The following is a 21,895-nucleotide window of genomic DNA, read 5'->3' on the forward strand; positions in this document are numbered from 1 at the left end:
AAAAATAATGAAGATGAGAGTGTAAGGTGACAGTGATAGATTGACTAATTACCTTGTTCGTTGCTGGTAGTGTTCTGTTTATAGTTACCGACCAGATCCCCACCATAATGGGCTGTTGCATAGTAGGGGATAATATACTTGTGCTGTTTGTTCATCGAGCTGCTCCTAGGTCGTCACTTTGTCGAGCTGTGAAGGGCTCAGGCTTGCTGTTCATTGCTCGGGCCTTGGGACGCATTAAATGCGGCGTGGAAATTCAGAGTATCGCTGGGCCTTGCCTCTGGCCCAACTCAACCAAGTCCATATATCTGGGTTGTGACCTGGGCTCATTCTTCGGCCCAATATAAGGGATTTTCTCCCTTCACAGTATCCCGTAAATTTTTAGCACACTTGTGGGTTGGAAATTCAGAGAGAGTTTTTCTTTTGGTTTTTGTAGCTTTCGTCGATGTAATATTCTTTTTGTACCCCTGTTTGTAACCCTGTTCGGGAAATAAGAGGACTTTTCGCTATTTTCGTATACTTGCCTGTACGACTCCTTGTTTTTACTTCGCTCTTGTTGATGTAATATTCTTCTTGTACCCCTGTTTGTAACCATGTTTGGGAAATAAGAGGACTTTTCGCTGTTTTCGTATACTTGCCTGTACGACTCCTTATTTTTACTTCGCTCTTGTTGGTGTAATATTCTTCTTGTACCCCTGTTTGTAACCCTGTTCGGGAAATAAGTGGACTTTTCACTGTTTTTGTATACTTGCCTGTACGACTCCTTGTTTTTACTCCGCTCTTGTTTGTCGAGCTTTTCGAATCCGAGGTATGAAAGATCCACTAGCGTGAAGTTTTTTCGAGCTGTTGTTTTTCCATTAATTCTTGCTTCGTTCAATTGGGCGACCGAGCTTGTATCCTGCGAAGGCCTGCTTTGTTCTTAAAATAATTTTGTGTACCTGTCCGTTCATTTCTGTATCCTTGCACGAAGCTTCGCAAGTCATTTAGACTGTGTTTAGAATAGTTGTTAGCAGGTCAGAGCTCATGGCTCGGTTCTTATGCTTTATACTTCATGGATTGACACTTATAAGTTGGCAGAGCCCGAGGGCCCTGCTCCCTCACCAATGCATCGCTTATCATCTTTGTACGAAGCTCAGCAAGTCATTTAGATTGCATTGAGAATAACTGTTAGCAAGTCAGAGCTCATGGCTCGGTTCCTGTACTTTATATTTCGTGGATTGGCACTTATAGGTTGGCAGAGCCTGAGGGCCCTGCTCCCTCACCAACGCATCGCTTATCATCTTTGCACGAAGATTGACAAGTCATTTAAACTGTGTTGAGAATAGCTGTTAGCAGGTCAAAGCTCATGGCTCGGTTCCTGTGCTTTATATTTCATGGATTGACATTATAGGTTGGTAGAGCTTGAGGGCCCTACTCCCTCACTTAGACTGTGTTGAGAATAGTTGTTAGTAGGTCATAACTCATGGCTCAATTATTGTGCTTTATACTTTGTGGATTGGCACTTATAGGTTGGCAGAGCCCGAGGGCCCAGCTCCCTCACCAACGTGTCTCGTATTGCACGAAGCTCAATAAGTCATTTAGACTGTGTTGAGAATAACTGTTAGCAGGTCAGAGCTCATAGCTCACTACCTGTGCTTTATACTTCGTGGCCAATCCAGAGACCAGACTTATCTAATTTAGGCTGCTTACAGGTGACACAATATTGCACATTCAAAATTAGTCCATAAAATTTCAACTAATCACAATCTTACATTGTTTGAGCCTGGCTTGGATTTTTCATACAAAATATTTCCTTAAGTACTCGGCGTTCCATGGGTGCGGCAACTTGTGTCCTTCATGGTTCTTAAGTCGATATGAACCAGGTCTTTCGATTGCTATTACCATATATGGTCCTTCCCATTTGGGACCTAGCTTGCCTTCATCCTGAGTAGTAACTCCTGTTTGTTTCAAAACCATGTCACCCACTTTGAAATTGTGGGGCCAGACTCGTTTGTTAAAATGCTATTCAACTCTTCGCTTGTTGGTTGTCGCTCGGCATACGGCTACCTCCCTCCTTTCTTCCAAGAAGTCCAAGTTCTCTTCAATCGTTCGTCATTATGATCCTGGTCGTAATGTTGCACTCGATATGTGGGTACCGCCACTTTAGCCGGTATTATGGCTTCAGTTCCGTAGATGAGGGAGAAGGGAGTTTTCCCCGTGGGGGTTCTTACTAATGTTCGGTATGCCTACAACGTACTCGAAAGTTCTTTAGCCCATTCCCTCTTCTGGTCTCCCAGCTTCTTCTTCAGAACATTGAGTAATGTTTTGTTGGTTGCTTCTTCTTGCCCATATGGGTTAGGGACGTCTCAGCGAAGAGTACTTAGTTTTGATTTGAGCTCTGAGCACCACTCGCGATAATGGGAGCAATCGAACTGTCTCCCATTGTCAGAGATGAAGCTTTGAGGGATTCCAAAGCGGCAGATGATAGATTTCTAGAGGAAATTTGTAATCGCCCGAACCGTAATCGTTGCTAGAGCTTCGGCTTCCACCCATTTCGTGAAATAGTCTACTGCTACTATAACAAACTTTACTCCTCCTTTGTCCGCAGGGAGAGGGCCAATGAGATCCAGTCCCCATTGCGCGAAGGGCCATGGGGCGGTGACATAAGTGAGCCGGGGAAGGAGTAATAGGAGCGTTTTCCTGGCACTTGAGACACTTTCGAATGAACTCGTCAGCATCCCTATGAGAGTTAGGCCAATAGTACCCTGCTCAAGTCATTCGCACTGCTAGTGCTCTTTCGCTCGCATGACTCCCACAAAATCCTTCATATATTTATGCTAGCACGTATTGAGCTTGCTTGGAGGAGATGCATCTTAATAGAGGCTCGACTAGCCTCTCTTGTATAGGACTCCTTCCACCAAAGTGAACCGAGCCACTCGGTTCCTGATTTTTCGGGCTTCCTCCCGATCATCCGGAATGATCCCTTCTTGAAGAAATTTCAAAATGTCCGTGGCCCATTCTGGGGGTTGTAGGGCCTCGACGGTTGACACTTGAATCCCCACTACTGCCACATCAATAGTTTGAATTACAACATGATCTGGGAGTGGGAATTCTTCTTGCCCTGAGGTGGCTTTAGCTAGCCGATCTGTCTCCTGGTTTTCTCCTCTCGAAATTTGATGGATGGTAGAATATTGGAAGAGATCCCGCTCTTCTCTTACTCGTTGGAAATATCTTTTCAAATTTTTTCCTTTTGTAAGGAATTGTCCGGTTACCTGCCCCACCACTATATGAGAATCAGCCTTTACTTCAACTTCAGTGACCCCCAACGATCTGGCAATTATTAGACCTGACAAGAGTGCTTCATACTCAGCTTCGTTATTGGTGACTTTGAATCCGAGTTTGAGTGCGTAATCAAGTCTTTCTCCTAAGTCTGTTATTATATGCTGTAACACCCGTCCTTGTGGTGGGACTTTTTCTAAAATATTTTTATAAAAAGGACGACGGGAATTACCGTCCTGTTTAAAACTTTTCACTTGCATCCCCAGGGTGCGAGACTCTACGTTTATAAATAAAATGTGCTTTGATCATAAAAGAGGGTTACAGCGGAAAACATAAATCTTATAATAAAAAGGCCTCGTACGTTTAAAACTCGTGCCTAGACTTCCGTGCTCTTCCCCATGGGCCGTGTCCGTCCTGATCGTGCAGTTCCTGTGAGGGGGAGGGACATGCATAAAAACTAAAATGAGTCGAAGACTCGTAAGCATTACTTCATACGGTTAGAATATAACAACATAGGTTTTCATTCATGCATTCATCATTCGTACATACTATTACGTGCGTGCCTACGTGTCTTGTGTGCGTTCGTTTGAAAACGTCACTGGACGGGGCTTTTCTTTATTTTAAACGTGTCCCCCGTCAGTGCCTTCATTTCGTCAAGAGTCGTGTACGGGGTTTTACTTTAAAAAGGGCTTTCTCGTCGTAAAACGGTTCCCCCGTCAGTGCCTTCATTTCTTAAAGAGCCCGTGCTCTTGTGCTCTTGTGCATACATGTGCGTTCGTGCGTTCCTGTGCGTGCTTACGTCCATTCTTTCTTATCGCTTTCATAGGCCAGTACACACAATTACGCCCCGTGTGTTTGGGGTTAGCGGTCTTCCTTTGGACCCGGATTCCGCCCGTGGCCACGGGTTGGGAACCCCTTTTTTCATAGGGGGCAGCACTGGGTGCACTTCCAGCGCTACTTACCCGGCATTGCAATCTGCCCATTCATCGGTACCCTTTCGTTCATGTCATGTGGCCGTTACGTGTCTTCATACATTCATGCTTTCGTTTCTTTCTTTCTTTCTTTTCATTCGTTCGTTCTTTCCTTTAACAGTCCTTTCTTTTCGTGAGAAAACATTTCTTTTCGTGAGAAAATATCGTTTGGGGCGTAAGCCCGAAAATGGTCTTTCCGTTTTCTTTTTCAATTTCATTTCGGTTCTATCTTCTCTTTAACAAAGAACATACATGGGCTTAAGCGTCAGCTTCCGTGGCATCCTATAAGTGTCACCTTGAACGTTGTCAATCATGGCATCCGCGAGTATCACCTCGTGGTGCACATGAGAGCGTTGGTTCGTAGGATTCACAAAAGTAACTGCTTTCATGCCTTTCATGCATCTTCATCAGTTTATGGGTTTTTCTTAGAAAATACATACAATAGATACAGCGTATAGTCATCCATTCACATGCGTACAATTAATAGCTTGGGGTGTAAAAAGGGGCTGCCAATGAGGGGCTGTACATACTTATACTTTTGAACATTGAGCATTTTCTTTCTTAAAACGGTTTTAGTCTTTTCGTGAGCATTTTAAGGGAAAAGCGTTTCTTGTATCTTTGATAACTCTAGAAGAGTATGAACGTAACACTTACCTGGACTCCATGCTACTTGCATGTCATTCAGTCCATTCACGTGCTTGTCAGATGGCAACCTACATGCATATACATAACCTTAGCATCATTCTCTATCTAATGCATAAGTAACTTAAACTATAAATAGAACCACGCTATACTTAGAACACTCTCCTTCTATCCCGTGCACTTACGTGCCCTTCACTATGTTAGATCCTTCGGAGACCACTTATGGTCACCACAACTTCCAACTCAAAATCTTGTCTCGAGTGCTCATCCACTAAAGTGAACCCCTTATTCACCTTAGGATTAAGACACTAGGACATTCGTCTTACTCTTCTTACAACCACATTCGACGCATGATTCCGACCGATGAAATCACACATCTCAATCCTAACGATGCATCCGTCACTATCTTCATGCATCTTGGCCCACACTAAATCCTCATTCCCATCCATAAAGACACATGGCTCTAAGCCAACTCTGAGGCTTAAGCACCGTGCAACTATGCTCATGACAGATTACCCATTATATATAGTGAATCCGTCCGGCACGTGTCTCTCACCATGTTACACAAGTACCTTACCCCTTTATCACCTAAGATCAACATATATAACACGTTGATCACCTGCTCGTAGGGACAAGGGCCATACTCCGATACCAATCTTCTCTTAACCCGGCTAGCATGACTCTTCACGCTACCCGTCCCTTTTGTCAGTTCATCCCAACACTTAACACGACAAGACTCCATCCATAACTACGTTTCATGTCACGTCATATAGCCCAAGATTGCTCCAGTGCTACACTGTGACCTTGTCGTGTTACCTAGCATTCTACTTCATCACTCCTGACTCATCACGAGTACGGTTCCTCACGTACTCCCGTCACATCGTGACATCTCGTCACGTTCCCGTTTCGCCATTTCTACACTTCAACACTTCACCCATCATAAGCATGACTTCCAATAACCACGTCACTTTGTGACGTTGCCCAGTCATGCTTCCGCTGCGTACTCTTACACTTATTCCACTACTTTACCCATCACAAGCACGACTGTCAATAGTCATGTCACTTCGTGACATTCCCCAGTCATGCTTCCGCTGCGCACTCTTATACTTGTTCTGATACTTTCACGCATATTTTTAGCTATAAGTCCATTGCAGTGACACTTGTCACCTCAGACTACAAGCTACGCCATAACTACTTCGAGACACTGTTCCACAGTTCCCGACACTATCCATCACATTCCACGCCCATAAATCACATAACCATCCTTATCTCTACGACACGTCACACGTAGTGTCGCTGCTACGTGGAGTACACTCCACGTATACTCCCTTCATACACACCACATTACCATTATGGCATTCCTACCATATGGTACATCACTCCATCACAGGGAGTACGTTCCACTCGTACTCCCTTTACATACGCTCCATCACCACTATGGCCTACACGCCATATGGTGCATCCCCAATCATATGGAGTGCATTCCACATGCACTCCATCCATACACACCATATCACCACTATGGCATACACGCCATATGGTGCATCGCACCATCTCATGGAGTACATTCCACATGTACTCTCCACATACATACCATATCACCAATATGGCATACACACCATATGGTGCATCACACCATCTCATGGAGTACATTCCACATGTACTCCCCACATATACAACACGCCACATCATCACTATGGCATACACGCCATATGGTACATTGTCCACCACATAGAGTACATTCTACATGTACTCCTCTTACACGCATTACGCCACTGAGTACACTCCACTTGTACTCATCTCGTTCCACGATACGCCAAGAGGGTATATTTTACATATACTCTCCTTGTCTCACATTACGCCACACATAAAGTACACACAGCGTGTACTATTCCCATCCCATATGCCACATCACCATTATGGCATATCCGCCACATGGTGCATTACTCTACCACATAGAGTACACTCCACGTGTACTCCTCACATATACTATACCCCACACAGAGTACACCCATCGTATACTCCCTTCATACACTTTACGGCATGTCACCATTATGGTGTACCCGCCATATGGTGCATCTCACCATCACATGGAGTACATTCCATGTGTACTCCCTACACACATAACACGCCACATGCACACAGAGTACACTCAGTGTGCATTGTACCCGTTCCACATATACTGTGCCACCATTACAGCACATATTCCCAATCACACTACACAGCACACTTCCCAATTACGCCCAACACATCACAGTACACTACACGGCACAATGCACCTCCATCCAATACAGATATGCCCAACACTTCACTACACAGAATGCCCAACACTTCATCACAATGCCTCAACTCCACAAATACTAACAGCACAGTCCACAACCTAGTCAACTAATCAATATCCAACATAATTAATAAGGGATAGAGGGTTATACCATCGACGGGATAACCCGTGCATTGCTTGTTGACCGGCATAGCCGATGATGTCGGAGGAGTCGTACGTGGCGGCTAACTCACGTACGGTGACTGTTTAGGTGTTTGGATAGCTAGGTGTGGTCTTGGAAAGGCTCGTGATGGCCTTGTGATGATGGCGAGGGGCATAACACGGCGGATCTAGCCATGTACAGTGGCGGTCAATCACACGCAGTGACTGTCCATCACGTGCAGTGATTACCCATCACATAAAGTGATGGTTTAGACCTAGGGCTTGGCTAAAGGAGGTGTGGTGAATCTCGTGGTGGCGTCGAGGTGGCGCCATGGTGGCTCACGGTGGCAGATCTGGCCATTCCATGGAGGAGAAGCCGTGGGAGAGTGAGAGAGAGTGTGCTCTCGTGGGTGGCAGATCGGGGCCAATGGAGGTCGGGTTGGCTTGGTGGCGGCCTGAGGAGGCTGGACATGGCGGTCATCAGCCATGGGTGGCGGTGCACGGCGTGCAACCCGTGCGTGCGTGAGTGAGGAGCCGTGAGGTGGAGGAGGGGGTTTCTGGCCATGGGTCACATGGAGGAGCTCGGGGAAAGGGAGAGGAGGTCCATGGCGTCGCACGGTGGGAAATGGGCTAGAGACCCATTTCGGGTACTTGCCTTGGAAGGAGGGGGAGGACTGCTTCATAGGGGTTGGCTTTGGTGGAGGATGATGGCCGGTGGGAGAGGAGCTCGCCGTGGGAGCGGTGGAGCCATTGGACGGCGCATGGCGGCGCTACGCGCGTCAAGCCCGTTCGGGCTTCACACCTCGAAGGGAGAGGAAGAGGGAGCGTGAGGTGGAGGGGTTGGCATGGTTGAGCTCGCCAGCGTGAGGAGCAGCCGGTGGTGTCGGCGGTGTGGCCTGGCGACGCACGGCGGCACCGGGCTGAGGCCTTAAGCCGTTCGGCGTGGGTGGTCTGCGTACTGCGTACGCCGAAGGAGAGAGGGAGGAGAGAGAGGGTTACGGGGAAAATTAGAGGGAAAAGAGAGGGGTCTGGGTATTTAACCCAGTCATTCCGTCTGGGTTAAATTAAAACACTGATTTGAAGATGCGTAAAACATTAACTTAATTAAAAGCACTTAGAGGAATTAAGGTAGATATTATTTTAAACTAACTTTAGTTTATAAAATAATATTCTTCATCATTAATAGAATGATGAAGTCTCACTTAACATATTTAAAAGGGTTAAACCATTTAATTAATAAAAGTTCTCAACATAATTTAAATATCATAATATCTTAAATAATTGAAATCATTTTAATAATAATATTAAAATGATTTCCGGCAATTGTAATATTTTTGAAACTCTTCAATAATATTATGATTGTCGTATTTAAGATCAAATATTAATTCAATAGTGATGGAAATACTCCTTATAAATATTTCTAGCATATTTAAAACACCGGGCGTGCCCTAGAAGTCACACGATATCTTTCGAGACACGCTATCATGGTTCGACACGCATAACGTGACACGCAGTCGGTATTGAGAAAGGCAGATGATCACATAATCTCTGCCATTAGGGTTTGCTTACGTCATCAAGACGAAACATACGTCAGAAGAGAGAAGCGTACGTAAGAAGAAGGAGCTGGGTATTACATATGCACTCCCACTCCTCTCCTGGACTGGCATGATGAATCGTCGACGTAGACCTGCCACGGCTTGCCCTGGGGCATAATGACCATTTCCTCTGGAAAGTTCGAGAAATTGGCTACAAAATCTACCGACACCTGGCCGTTTATGGCGATGCGCAGAAGATACTTGATCTCAAACTCGCTCAGCTCGATTGCCAAATTAGTCATTCGACCAAAAGTATCAAGTTTTTGTAATGTTTTCTTCAAGGGAACATCAGTTTGGACTTTTATTGGGTGAGCTTGAAAATAAGCCCTTAATCGTTTGGCAGTAATCACTAATGCAAATGCTAGCATTTCCAATCGGGAGTATTTGGCCTCCACCCCTCGAAAGGCTCTGCTTACATAATAAACCGAGCGTTGAACTCCTTCTACTCGAGTCAATACGGAGGACACCGCATTGGGCAATACAGCCAAGTAGACTGTCAGGTCTTCCCTTGGCGTGGTATGGCTGAGCAAAGGTGGGTGAGCCAAGTATTCCTTCAACTCGCTGAAGGCCCTTCCACAATCTTCATCCCATTCTTGTGCTTTCCATAGGACCTTGAAGAAAGGGCATCACCTGTTGGGGGACTTCGCGGTGAAGCGGCCTAGGGTGGCTACCCTCCCTGTCAGTTTCTGAACCTTGTTGATAGTTCGGGGTGGAGGCATATCTTCACCTTAATTTTTCCAGGATTAGCTTCAATTCCTTGCTTGGAGACCATGAAACCCAAGGACTTTCTTGATTCGACTCCAAAAGCACACTTTTACGGGTTGAGCTTCATCTTATACTTTCTCAGTACTTCAAAGGCTTCCCGGAGATCATCAAGATGTTGTTCGGATTTCTTGCTCTTAACCAGAAGATCATCTACATAGACTTCCATGTTTCTTCCGATCTGGTTTTTGAACATTTGGTTGACTAGACGCTGGTATGTTGCTCCTACATTCTTGAGATCGAACGGCATTGCTCTATAGCAATAAAGTCCTCGATCGGTGATGAATGCCATTTTTTCCTCATCATCGGAGCTCATCCTGATCTGATTGTAGCCAAAGTATGCATCCATGAAGTTGAGCAAGGTGTGCCCTGCCGTCGAGTCCACTATCAAGTCTATCCTGGGAAGGGGAAAACTATCATTAGGACAGGCTTTGTTCAAGTCAGTGAAGTTGACACACTTTCTCCATTTCCCGCTCGTCTTATTGACTAGCATAACATTGGAGAGCCATTCGAGATAGTGAACTTCCCGAATGAACCCCGCAGTTAGAAGGCGAACACTTCTTCAGCAATGACTGCATATTTCTCCACAATGAAACTACGACGCTTTTGCTTAACTCTTTTTGCCTTAGGATTTACACCGAGGCTGTGCGATCCATCGATACCTGGTATTTCCTCATGGCACCAGGTGAAGACATCACTATGTTTGACAAAGAGTCGCTTCATAGACTGGCTCAACTCGGTGGACATTTTGGATCCCATTCACACAGTCCACTTTGGTTTTTCTGGATCCATTGGTATCAAAAGTAGCTGCTCGTTAGGTTCCACTTGCCTTGGTGTCTCTTCGTCCCTTACTTCTCCGTCTAGTTCTGTTACAGCTGGAGGTGGAGGTACAGCCGCCTCGTTAAGTTCCACCTGCCTTAGTGCCTCTTCGTCCCCTACCTCTTGGTCTGGTTCCGTTACAGCTGGAGGTGGTTGCGTGGCTGCTTCCCTGTGGCCTTGCTCAAGAGTTTGTATAACTATTGCTTTTGACTTCATCTCCCATGTGTAGTAGTCTCTTGCAGTCTGCTGCTCGCCACACTCCAGATGAGGTCGGGAATTTTACCTTCAGATGATACGTGGAAGTCACAGCCTTCATTTGATCCAGGGCGTCCAAGGATCACATTGTATGAAGAAGGGTCCTTCACCACCAAGAAGTCTATCATGAGAGATGTTGTTTTGGAGTCGTTCCCACCAATACAGACAGAGCGATTGCTCTGACTGGTTAGATGGTGTCCCCTGTGAAGCCTTTGAGGGGCGTTGGTGCTGGTTGCAACTTATCGGGAGTGATTCCCATTTTAATGAATGCTTTCCAGAAGAGGATGTCGGCGGAATTGCCATGGTCAATCAATACTCTTTTGGTCTAATAGTTGGCAATTTGCACTGTTACTACCAGTGCATCGTCCCAAGGGCGAGACAAACTTTCACCATCTTCTTCGTTGAACATTACAAGATATTCTCTGGATAGATCTCTGGTTTTATAGGATGGTCGTTGGGCGAAGAATACTTCTTCGTACCTGGCCTTTTTTCATGGGCCTTTCGTGCCGATGAAGTTGTTCCCCCAACATATCCTCTAGCTATGGTGCTGATTTCGCCTATGGGAGGTTCTTCTCTTCTCGGGTTTCCTCGACATGGGTTGTCTTCACAGGAGTTCATGGTTCTTCTTCTGTCTGGGCTTCTATTATTCCTCCAAGCAAGGTTCTGGTCCTTACAGGTCGGGTTGTAACTCCTGCGACTTTGGCCCTGACTCCTTCGAATGGCTTCTGCCCTGATTTCTTTGAATGGGGCTTCGGTCCTGGTTTCTCCAAGTGTAGGGACAGTAGTCTCATTGCGACTCATCCATCTCGTCTTTATGCTATCAGCACAAATTTCTGGGCCATCAAATCTTCTCTACTTTGTATAGCAATCTTGCGTGTTATGTCCACTGCTCCTATGGAAGGAACAATATTTGGGGCGTGACACACTTTGTCTTTGCTCTTCTACCGAAAGAGTGACTTGGTTTCATAAGTCCTCTTCTTGTAGACCCCTTGGTTCGACCCTTGATGCCGGTTTGCCTTTTTCTTGTCCGCCCTCTCCAAGTCACTCTTTCTGGGTGTTGTTAACGCTTGGAGTGTATCCTCTCTGTTTATGTAACAATCTGCTCGATCCATAAATTCCCTCAGGGTTGACGGGGTCTTTCGAGCGATCTCTGTCATAAAGGGGTTACGAGGCCAAATCCCTCCTAATAGTGCAGCCAAAGTGATTTTTTCGTTTTGGTAGTCCGTCGTCATCCTTTCTTTGTTAAACAGGGAGAGGTATGACTTAAGGCTCTTGTCATCCTTCTGCTTAACAGTCAACAGATAGGCTACTGGCTTTCTCCTCGTTCGGCTGGCCATGAACTGAGTCAAGAACAAACGTGCTAGTTCATTGAAATTATCCACGGTTCCCGGTCGCAGGCAACCGAACCACACTCGGGTTGCCCCCTTTAGAGTGAGGGGGAAAGCCCTACATGCTATCTCACTGGGGAAGCCGTGGAGAGTCATGTGGGCTTTGAAGGTCTCCAAGTGTTATAACGGGTCCTTTGACCCATCGTACGCCTCCACCTGAGGAACTTTAAACTTTGGAGGTATAGGTACCGCCAAAATCCCAGTACTGTATTGTAGTTCAGCGTTGGTGAGTAGCTGGTCCACCGTAGAGGGCTGACCTATCTGCTTTGCTACTTCTATCTGAATTTGCAAATTGACTCTGCGTCGTTCTTCATCTACGATGGTTGCATTAGGCTGAGGATGGTCCCCAAAGTGGTGACTCTGTTGGTCTGGCTCAGGTTCTTTGTCATTCCTTCGTAAGGCAATGTTTTCTTGTTGGAGGCTCTCCATGTCTTCCATCAGTTTCTATATTACTTCATTTTGCTGATTGAACGTTGCTTCCATTGCTTCAGACTGCATCATTTCACGCTATGAATGCTGAGAGCGGGTTGTTGCTGGCATACGAAGGACACGCTAGTTATGGGACAACAGAGATCCCACAGATGGCGCCACTGTTGATGTCGTGTTTCGCGGGCCTGGGCAACTTCACGTCTTCGGGATTCGAGTGATCACCTACACAATAACTGGGGGGGAGGGGACCTTGAGGTCCATTGATCCTCCGATGCTTAAGTCAGTAATGGTTATGGAGATGATAAACAATAATGAAGATGAGAGTGTAAGGTGACAGTGATAGATTGACTGATTACCTTGTTCGTTGTTGGTAGTGTCCTATTTATAGTTACAGACCAAGTCCCCACCATAACGAGGTGTTGCATAGTAGGGGATAATATGCTTGTGCTGTTTGTTTACCGAGCTGCTTCTGGGTCGTCACCTTGCCGAGCTATGAAGGGTTCAGGCTTGCTGTTCATTGCTCGGGCCTTGGGACACATCGAATGCGGTGTGCTTTCTGTATTGGGCTACATTGAATGCGACATACTTTCTGCTCTGGGCCATATTAAATGCGGCATGCTTTCTACTATGGGCCGTATTGAATGCGGCATGCTTTCTGCTCTAGGTTGAATTGAATGCGACATGCTTTCTGTCTCGGGTCCCTTCTATCTTACTAACACTCCCGCCTGGTGGTTGTATGCTATGTTCCTTCCTTCACAAGCCTCGCCTATGTCTTCTGTCCCTTCGACTTGACCCGACCCGAATCTCCTGCTCGAGTCTTGATCCATGTATCACTTGTTTGACCCAAACCATGTGATATGGCTAGGCCTTGCCTCTGGCCCAACCCAACCCAGTCCATATATCTGGTTTGTGACCTTGGGCCATTCTTTGGCACAATATAAGGGATTTTCTCCCTTCACAACTACTACCAAACTCCTATTATGATTTTCTAAAACGGCTAAAACCGAGGGATTTTTACTAGCGCAAGAGGTGCACAAATCTACACGATACAACTACTCAACCATCAACTTTGGTTTGAATCTTGTTTTGACCGATGCAAGTGCTCCTCACATGGCACTAAAAGCCTCCACTACTCGACGCAAGTGCCTTTTTAGGAGCTCCCATGCTCTTCCCTCCACGACGTGGGCTTGGTGGTAGACATCTTTTGCCTTATAGAGTACACTTTTATAGCAATCAAACAAGTGGTGAGATTTTTGGCTTCACACTAGGAAATTTCTTTGGGGTATTTGTTGGGACTCCCCATCCTCACTGTTGATACTACCTTTTAATTTAATTCAATTAATATCTTACTCATACAAAAATATAAAACTTAATGCATCCCATATTCTCTTTCCTGACCTTTGCTCCACAACCCCATAGCACCCTTGCATTCTGTTGATGCATGAGCCATATGTACTATCAGCTTTCATGCAACACACACTAATATAGTTGATGGTCGCCTTGTGATTGTCAAGCTTAGCTTAGTCCCTTCCTAATCTTTGACTACAAATTGCATGCGTCTAATTGCTTTTCTTTAGTTCTATATATAATATGTGCAACAATTAGGATCCTTGCAGAGATTTGATTTATGCCCAAGTTTCCCCTGCTTACTTCTCATCTCCAATAGTTTCAACATTAAATTTCACAATATATCCCTACAATTAGCTCATGATGGAAAGTCATGTTATGGATCTTTTTTTATCCAGATTTAGCTCGTGTATCGAGTTCCAATCCAACAATTTTGAAGCTTTTTAATTATTATCAACTTGCCTAGGACCTTTTTTTTTAAGCAAGTAAGCATATCATAGATGAACTAAAGGATTACAAGATACAAGGTTTGATGGGGTGGGAGCCCCCTAAAATCTTCCCAAAGCCTACAAATACGACACGAGAAAAAAAAAAACAAAGAGGGATCAGGGGCAAAGAATTTAGCTCCCATCCATTTCTTCCAACAGAAAGCCGCTTGAAGCAGTTTTTACATAGTCTGATAAATAGACTATAAAACTAAGGCTAGAAGCTTAGTGGAGAGTTGTGTACTGCATTTTGTTGGTCTGGACTATCTGAAGGAGACTTTTACAACCATTTTAACTTGATCATTGGTTAGAGAAAGTTGAAACATAGGATAGTAGCAAACAGAAACTGTGTCAAATTGCCGACAAAAGATCGTCACTAGTTGTGGCAGGGCGTGCAGCTCACGCATCAAACTAGGAGTGAAAGTATAGGTTAGATCTAGAAGATCCAATGCCACTGGTCCCAAGGGTCCCAGCTCAGCCCACCCAAGGGTGCCGCACGTGGTGGCATCAAGCTCTCCAAGGCTTGGCGGCACGTGAGGTGTATGCGCTGCACTTTTGAACTATTTTCTTCTACCTTCTGATAGATCGGTGGCTGGAGAATTTGGTGGTGGGGCGCGTGTCGGTCGAAGGAGGCCGGAAGACAGCAGATCGGCACATTTCGGTGCTATGGACGGAAAACTAATGAAAAACAAGGAAAGTAGAACAAGTCCGGTGAAGGGCTGACAGGGGGAGGGTGCATGGAGCCAAAGCCCCAACCCCCTCTAGCCAGTGAACGAAAAGAAATACCTGAGTGGTGGAGGGAGGTTTTTATCAGTCTTTTTTTTTTTCTTTACATGTTTATTTGGCTAGAATGTTGTTTCCGTAGTTTAATTTTACATGTAGATATTATTTTGCTAGGAGCTTCTAATGCAAGATTTGTCCATGGAAAGTATTAAAATAATTTGATAATAAAAAATGGGTTGAGGCTTTATGCTTGTATATGCTTTGTGTTAGAGCACATGAATAATGTGCATGCATCGTAGAAAAATAATTTGTGCGTTAATACCTCAAATGAAATCTATGCAGTTGTTCTATAAATTTTTACAACTTCTGCTACACGGATCTCATTTTGTTCTCCTTAGGCCTGGTTTGGATAACAAGTTGAGATGAAAGTAGAAAGTTGAATAAAATATTGTTAGAATATTATTTTTATTTTAAAATTTGAAAAGTTCACTTATTTATTGTATTTTATTTGAAAGTTTAGAAAAAATTATAATGATCAGATTAGATGAGATGAGATGAGATGAGTTGATATGATATGATTTCACTATCCAAACCAGATAGTGGTCGAGTGCACCATGTAGCATAACATAGAGAGAATTCAAGTCCTCTTGTTTTTTTGGTTTACCTCAAATCGAGCCTCTCAAGTCCACTACAAATCCTAGTCTTGCCTTTAAGCATCATGAAGAAGCCTTAATGGCCAAATCAATTTCCAAACATAACGCTAGTTATAATGCCAACCATGATGGCCTTTGTAATATAGTGGTCATGTCTCCAGGTTCACATCTTTCAATGTGTCGTCAATTTTGTGCATACAAAGAAATAGGTTGTACTGCCAACATGCACACATGCCAAAAAACCATGTCGGAGCATGCACCAGACTCATTCAATCGCATTTGATCAAGCATTGTTATTCTTCTTGAGTTCAAAAACCTAATTACTATGTTTCACTATCTCTAAATCATTGTGATATATTCACAAACTTTTCCACTACAACTCTCACTTAGTAGTGCTAAAGTTAGTTGTCAATAAATAAAACCAATTATGCATTATTGAATCTTTCATTTGCCCTCATGTCACTCAACTTAGGTCCATTTTTTTTTTTTTAAATATCGTTTTAGACCATATTAGTCATAGCCATAAACATCATTCTAGAGAAGCAATCATTGTAACCTCCGTCTTATGACAAAGTCAAAGGTAGATAAGGACATTAAAAATAGATAAGTGACTTACACAGTGAGGAAGTAAAGAAACATTCACTCACTTGCACGTTTGGTACTAATTAGTGCAAGTAGCAGGAGATAATGTTACGGTAGATTTCTCTTTCTCAAAGAACTTAGCTATCTCCATATCAAACATTGTATAGATATTAGACATTGCCATTGCATCTAACCCAAGTCTCTCCCGTTGCTATCCTCCAGGGAGCTAAAGAGGGTCTCAAGTACTTGTTACAATTGAATAGGTTGCTATGAATTCGGTGTAATATGTTCTTAAAAAAAAAGATATTCAAGTGTTGATATGAATTATATCTAAAAGTTTTGATTGGCATTGATCATTGGAAAGTGAAGTACCTTACTTTTTCAATTGTGGTAGCATGCATGCATTATACAACTACTCGATCTCTCCAAAATACTAAGAGAAGCCATTATAGATGACAGATGTTGAGATTCAATATATTGAAATGTAAAAGATTTATAGAAAATGTTACGAAAATGTGGTGAAATATTAGAAGAAATTTAACTTTCTAGCTAGCAAGAAATATTTGAAAAACATTACAAGCTGCTGGCCTCAACTAGGATACATGTGAGGAAGTGAAAGGCTCATGGGGCATCAAAACATATTTTGGTGAAAGCCATATCAGGGATGCCATCAATAATTGATCCCAACTTTTTCAAACATTAATGTGTAGATCGAACACTATCGATACAAAGTGTCGATGGGATTTCTCAGTCGTGTGAGTAGCACCATCCTTTAAAAATTAAATTTGATAGAAGTTTTAGAAGTTGTGTACAATACAACTCTTGAAAAGGCATATTTTAGGTGCTCTTTTCGGGGTTGTGTAACACCCCCTGGGGTAGAAGGATGAATAGACCATGGGATACAAAAGGAAACTATGGCTCACATGGAAAGTGAAGGGGGTACTGAGGGCCAACAAAGTTTTGGGTTTTCTATGGGCAATCCAGTCCATGAAACACAGGCCCATCAACTTCCCAAACTCAGGCAAGGGAGACAGACACGCAGTACATGGAAAAAAGGAGCTAGAGCACAAGGTATTAGTTCGGTTTCCCAACTTGAAAGTTCAAGTAAGAAATTGCTATAGAGGAAGATAATTGTTTCACCTTGAAATAATCTGGTACTAAAAAGGTGTAGAACCCTCTTAGAGTATCATGTGGCTGTTAGTGGTGATAACATAGAGGAGATTGAAAGGGAGAATAATAAAATTTTGGGATCGACAGAGGTTGTTTACCAACTCTGTCGGAATCAATGATTTTCTTAAGCTAGAATTCCCGTGGGCTTGGGAACCCATAGGGAAGCCCACAGGAATTCGTGTCCTTTGTAACTTAGTTAGAAAGGAAGCTTCCGAGGTCATATTCCTGCAAGAAACAAGACTTCATGCTAAAGTTATGGAGAAGTTGAAGTTTAGGATGGGTTTTGAAAATTGTTTGGCAGTGAGTAGTGAGGGAAGAAGTGGTGGCATTGCTCTTTTTTGGATGAAGAACATTCAGGTTGATATACTGAATTTTTTTAAGTCTCATATACATGCTTAAGTTAAAGAGGAAGATGGAGAAGTGGAACCTTGGTTTCTTATTGGTCTGTATGATCAGCTTGATGCCAATAGGCGACATGAATCATGGGCTCTTATTAGATCTCTTAAAGTGCCAAGTGATAAAGGTTGGTTACTAATGGTGGACTTTAATGAAATTCTGAGTAATAATGAAAAATGTGGAGGCAGGGACATATTAGATAGACAAATGCAGGCTTTTAGAGATGTTGTGGAGGAGTGTGAACTGAATGATTTGGGATTTAGTGGTAATCCTTTCACTTGGTGTAATAAGAGAGAGCCAGATCAATGTATTAGTGAGAGATTGGACATATTTTCTACAAATTCGAAATGACATTCTCTATCCTATGGCAGGTGTACTTCATGGAGTAGTTGTTCATTCTGATCATGTGCCTATTATATTGAAGATAGAAGATGATATGAAACAGAAGACAAGGAGAAGACTGATTAGATTTGAGGCAATGTGGGTGGATCCAACAGATTGTAAAAAAGTAATTGAAAAGGCTTGGAAGGGTGCTACGAGTACCAAAGAGATGAGCACTGTGATGAGGGAAATTCAGAGATTTGGAGAGAAGCTAGAAGTGTGGAATAAGAGTAGTTTTGGTCATATGCAGAAGAATTTAAATAAGGCTAAGTTGCAGGTCCAATTACTCCATAATTCAGATCCATTGTGTCACAATAGGAAGGATCTTCAAGAAGCTAGAGCAAAGGTGCATAAGTGGTTATAAAGAGGGAAAATTATGTGGAGGCAAAGATCAAAGGCATTATGTTTGGCAGAAGGGGACAAAAATACCAAGTTCTTTCACAACAAAGCTACACAAAGAAAGAAAAAGAACTTGATTAAAGGTGCTAGAGATTTAGAAGGGAGGTGGCAAGTGGAGGAAGGGAGGGATGCTGCAATTCTTGATTATTTCAAAACTCTCTTCAAGGCTTCTGATGAGACTGGTAATATGGAGTTCTTAGGAGGGCTTACTAGAAGACTTACTACAGTTATGCAAAAAAGACTTGATCTGGTGTTGACAGCAAAAGAGGTTGAAGTGGCTCTAAAAAGATGAATCCTACAAAGGCTCCAAGGCCTGATGGTATGACCCCTTTATTCTATAAAAAATACTGGTCTATAGTAGGAAAAGATGTTTCAGATGCAGTTTTACAAGCTCTTAACAGTGGTCGGTTTCCTTCTAAATTAAATCACACTTATATTACTTTGATTCCCAAAAAGAAGAAGCTTGAATTTGTTTATGATTATAGGCCAATAAGCCTTTGTAATGTTATTTACAAGTTTATTTCCAAGATACTTGCAAACAGACTCAAATGCATCTTCCCAGGCTTGATTTCCCCTTCACAAAGTGCTTTTGTGCCTGGAAGAATGATCACTGATAATGTTTTGGGGTTGCCTATGAGTTGGTCCATTTTTTGAGGAGAAAAGGACATGGGAAGAAAGGCTTCATGTCATTGAAGCTAAACATGAGTAAGGCATAGACATAATAGAGTGGGGCTTTCTTGAGACAGTGATGATTAAGATGGGGTTTGGAGAGAAATGGTTGAGGTTGGTGATGTAGTATGTAAAGTCTGTGTCCTTTTCAATATTGGTGAATGGTGAGCCTAAGGGACCGTTATATCCAACTTGAGGGTTGAGACAAGGGGATCCTATCTCCCCATACCTCTTTCTCTTATGCACTAGGGGTTTGATCTCACTCCTTAATCAAGTTGAGAGACAACCAGATTGATGGGATTCATATTTGTAAGGGAGCACCAAAGCTAAACCACTTATTATTTGCAGATGATAGTGTGCTATTTTGTAGAGCCAATTTGCATGACCAACTTGAATATTCTTCATCAACTGGAGATTTATGAAAAAGCCTCTGGACAGAAAGTTAATCAAGATAAGACCATGGTGTTTAGCAAGAATGTTCCTACCAGTCAACAAGCATAGATAATGCAATTTTAGGGAGTCCAACACTCTAGCAATATGACAAATACTTGAGACTTCCACCTATTGGTAGAGGGAAATACCAAGCATTTTCTAAACTGAAGAACAAAGTGTGGAATAAACTCCAAGGTTGGAAGGAGAAGGTGTTATCTCAATGGGGTAAGGAAACTCTTATTAAGGTAGTGGCACTTTCTATCCCAACTTAGACAATGAGCTACTTTAAAATTCCTGCTTCATTATGTTCTGAATTGTAAAGCATGATGGCTAAGTTTTGGTGAGGACGAAAGAAGGAAGAGAATAAGATAAGGTGGGTAAGTTGGAAAAATATGTGTGAATCTAAATCAAATGGAGGAATGGGTTTTAAAAACTTACAGATTTTCAACTTGGCTCTCTTAGCAAAGCAGGGATGGAGGATTTTAAAATATGAGACTACACTATTACACAAAATGTTTAAGGGTGGGTATTTTCCAAATGCAAGCTTCAATGATTCTACATTAGGTGTAGCACCTTCTTATGCTTGGAGAGGCATATGGGAGGCCAAGAATAGTCTGTTGCAAGGGTGCAAATGGAGAGTGGGGGATGGGAAATCAAGCAATATCTAGTTAGGTTTTTGGCTGCCAAATCATAGATTGATGCCAGCTCCAGCTATTGTAACTACAACACATATGAATTCAACAGTGGCAACTTTGATTGATGAAAATACAAACTGGTGGGATATTGAGAAAGTTAGAAGAATCTTACCACCTAGAGAGGCAACTGAGGTGCTCAATATGATGATGACTCCAGATAGTAGACCAAATAGTCTTGTATGGGAGCATGAAAAGAGTGGGGCTTTTAGTGTGAAGAGTGCATATCGGTTTTTTCAATCCCTCGGCCATGTTAGGCAGACTGGTGAGGCGAAGAGCAGATAAAGGTATGGAAGGAAATAGGGAAAATGAATCTACCAAATAGAGTGAAAGTGTTTGCTTGGAGGGTGTGCAAAAATGGACTCCTAACACTTCAAAATTTAAGGAACAGAAAGGTACTCGAGGAGACAAAGTGTCAATGGTGTAATGAGGAGGAGGAGGATATAAGCCATGCACTTGTTTATTGTCCCTTTATCAAGGATTACTGGTATAACCATTTTAGTTTCTTAAAAGAAACTGATGTCAGGATGGACTTTGTTCAAATTGCATTAACTGTGCTGAGTAGAGGAAATATTAGGGAGATAGAGAAGTTGTTTCTGATGGCTTGGGATATGTGGTATAGGAGAAACCAAAAACTTTATGAAGATAATGTTCTTTCACCTGAGCAGGTTGTTGATCATGCATTATCATTACATCAGGAGCATAAAACAAATGCAGAAGAACAGAAAAAAGGGATGAAAGCTTGTTGTTGTTGGTTGCCACCACCTACAGGGGTTCTGAAATTGAATATAGATGAAGCACTTTTCCATGATCAATACAGATTAGGTGTGGGGATGGTTTTAAGAGATGAACATGAGAAGGTTATTTTCTCTGCTAGCAAACCAGGACATGAAGTGTAGGATCCTATGAAAATTGAACTTATTGCTATTCTGCGAGGTTTACAGATGTGCATTCCCTTGGGTATAGCTGAGCTGCAAGTAGAGAGTGACTTCTTGTGGTGCAAGAATTGCCTAGAGATGGCACCTCAATGTCCCTATGGGGAAATTTGGCTTATGAGATCAAGAACATGATGCAAATGCTTCCTAAGTGTATTGTCCAACACAGACGGTGTATGGCAAATGAAGCTGCCCATAATTTGGCAAAATTTGTGTGGAATCTAGAGGATTTGATAATTTGGTGGGATTCTTTTCCTGATTGTATTTAAAAAATTATTTGGTCTGATTCTATGATGTAATTTTTTTGATGATGAATAAAACAGTTTCCTTGTTATAAAAAAAGAAAAAGCAATATGAGGCCATATCATGAAATACAACCCTGCATGTCAATTTATGAACAGTGGAGAACAAATTAGCATTAAACACATTTTTTCCAACTTAATTTACCCAAATAACTCAGACTTGTAGGCATATACCACTAAAGCACATACAC

At 42.9% G+C, this 21,895-nt stretch overlaps 2 protein-coding genes across 2 annotated transcripts; one reads left to right on the forward strand and one right to left on the reverse strand.

Moving 5' to 3' along the window:
* Positions 1-11,662: 11,662 nt before the first annotated feature.
* Positions 11,663-12,205, reverse strand: LOC108993839. The gene has a single exon (XM_018968872.1). The coding sequence runs from the start codon at positions 12,203-12,205 to the stop codon at positions 11,663-11,665; it is 543 nt and encodes a 180-aa protein (XP_018824417.1).
* Positions 12,206-20,775: 8,570 nt separating this feature from the next.
* On the forward strand, positions 20,776-21,366 carry LOC108993840. The gene has a single exon (XM_018968874.2). The coding sequence runs from the start codon at positions 20,776-20,778 to the stop codon at positions 21,364-21,366; it is 591 nt and encodes a 196-aa protein (XP_018824419.1).
* Positions 21,367-21,895: the final 529 nt, after the last annotated feature.

This window comes from Juglans regia, chromosome 12 (genome assembly GCF_001411555.2).
Source record: "Juglans regia cultivar Chandler chromosome 12, Walnut 2.0, whole genome shotgun sequence".
NCBI lineage: Eukaryota > Viridiplantae > Streptophyta > Magnoliopsida > Fagales > Juglandaceae > Juglans > Juglans regia.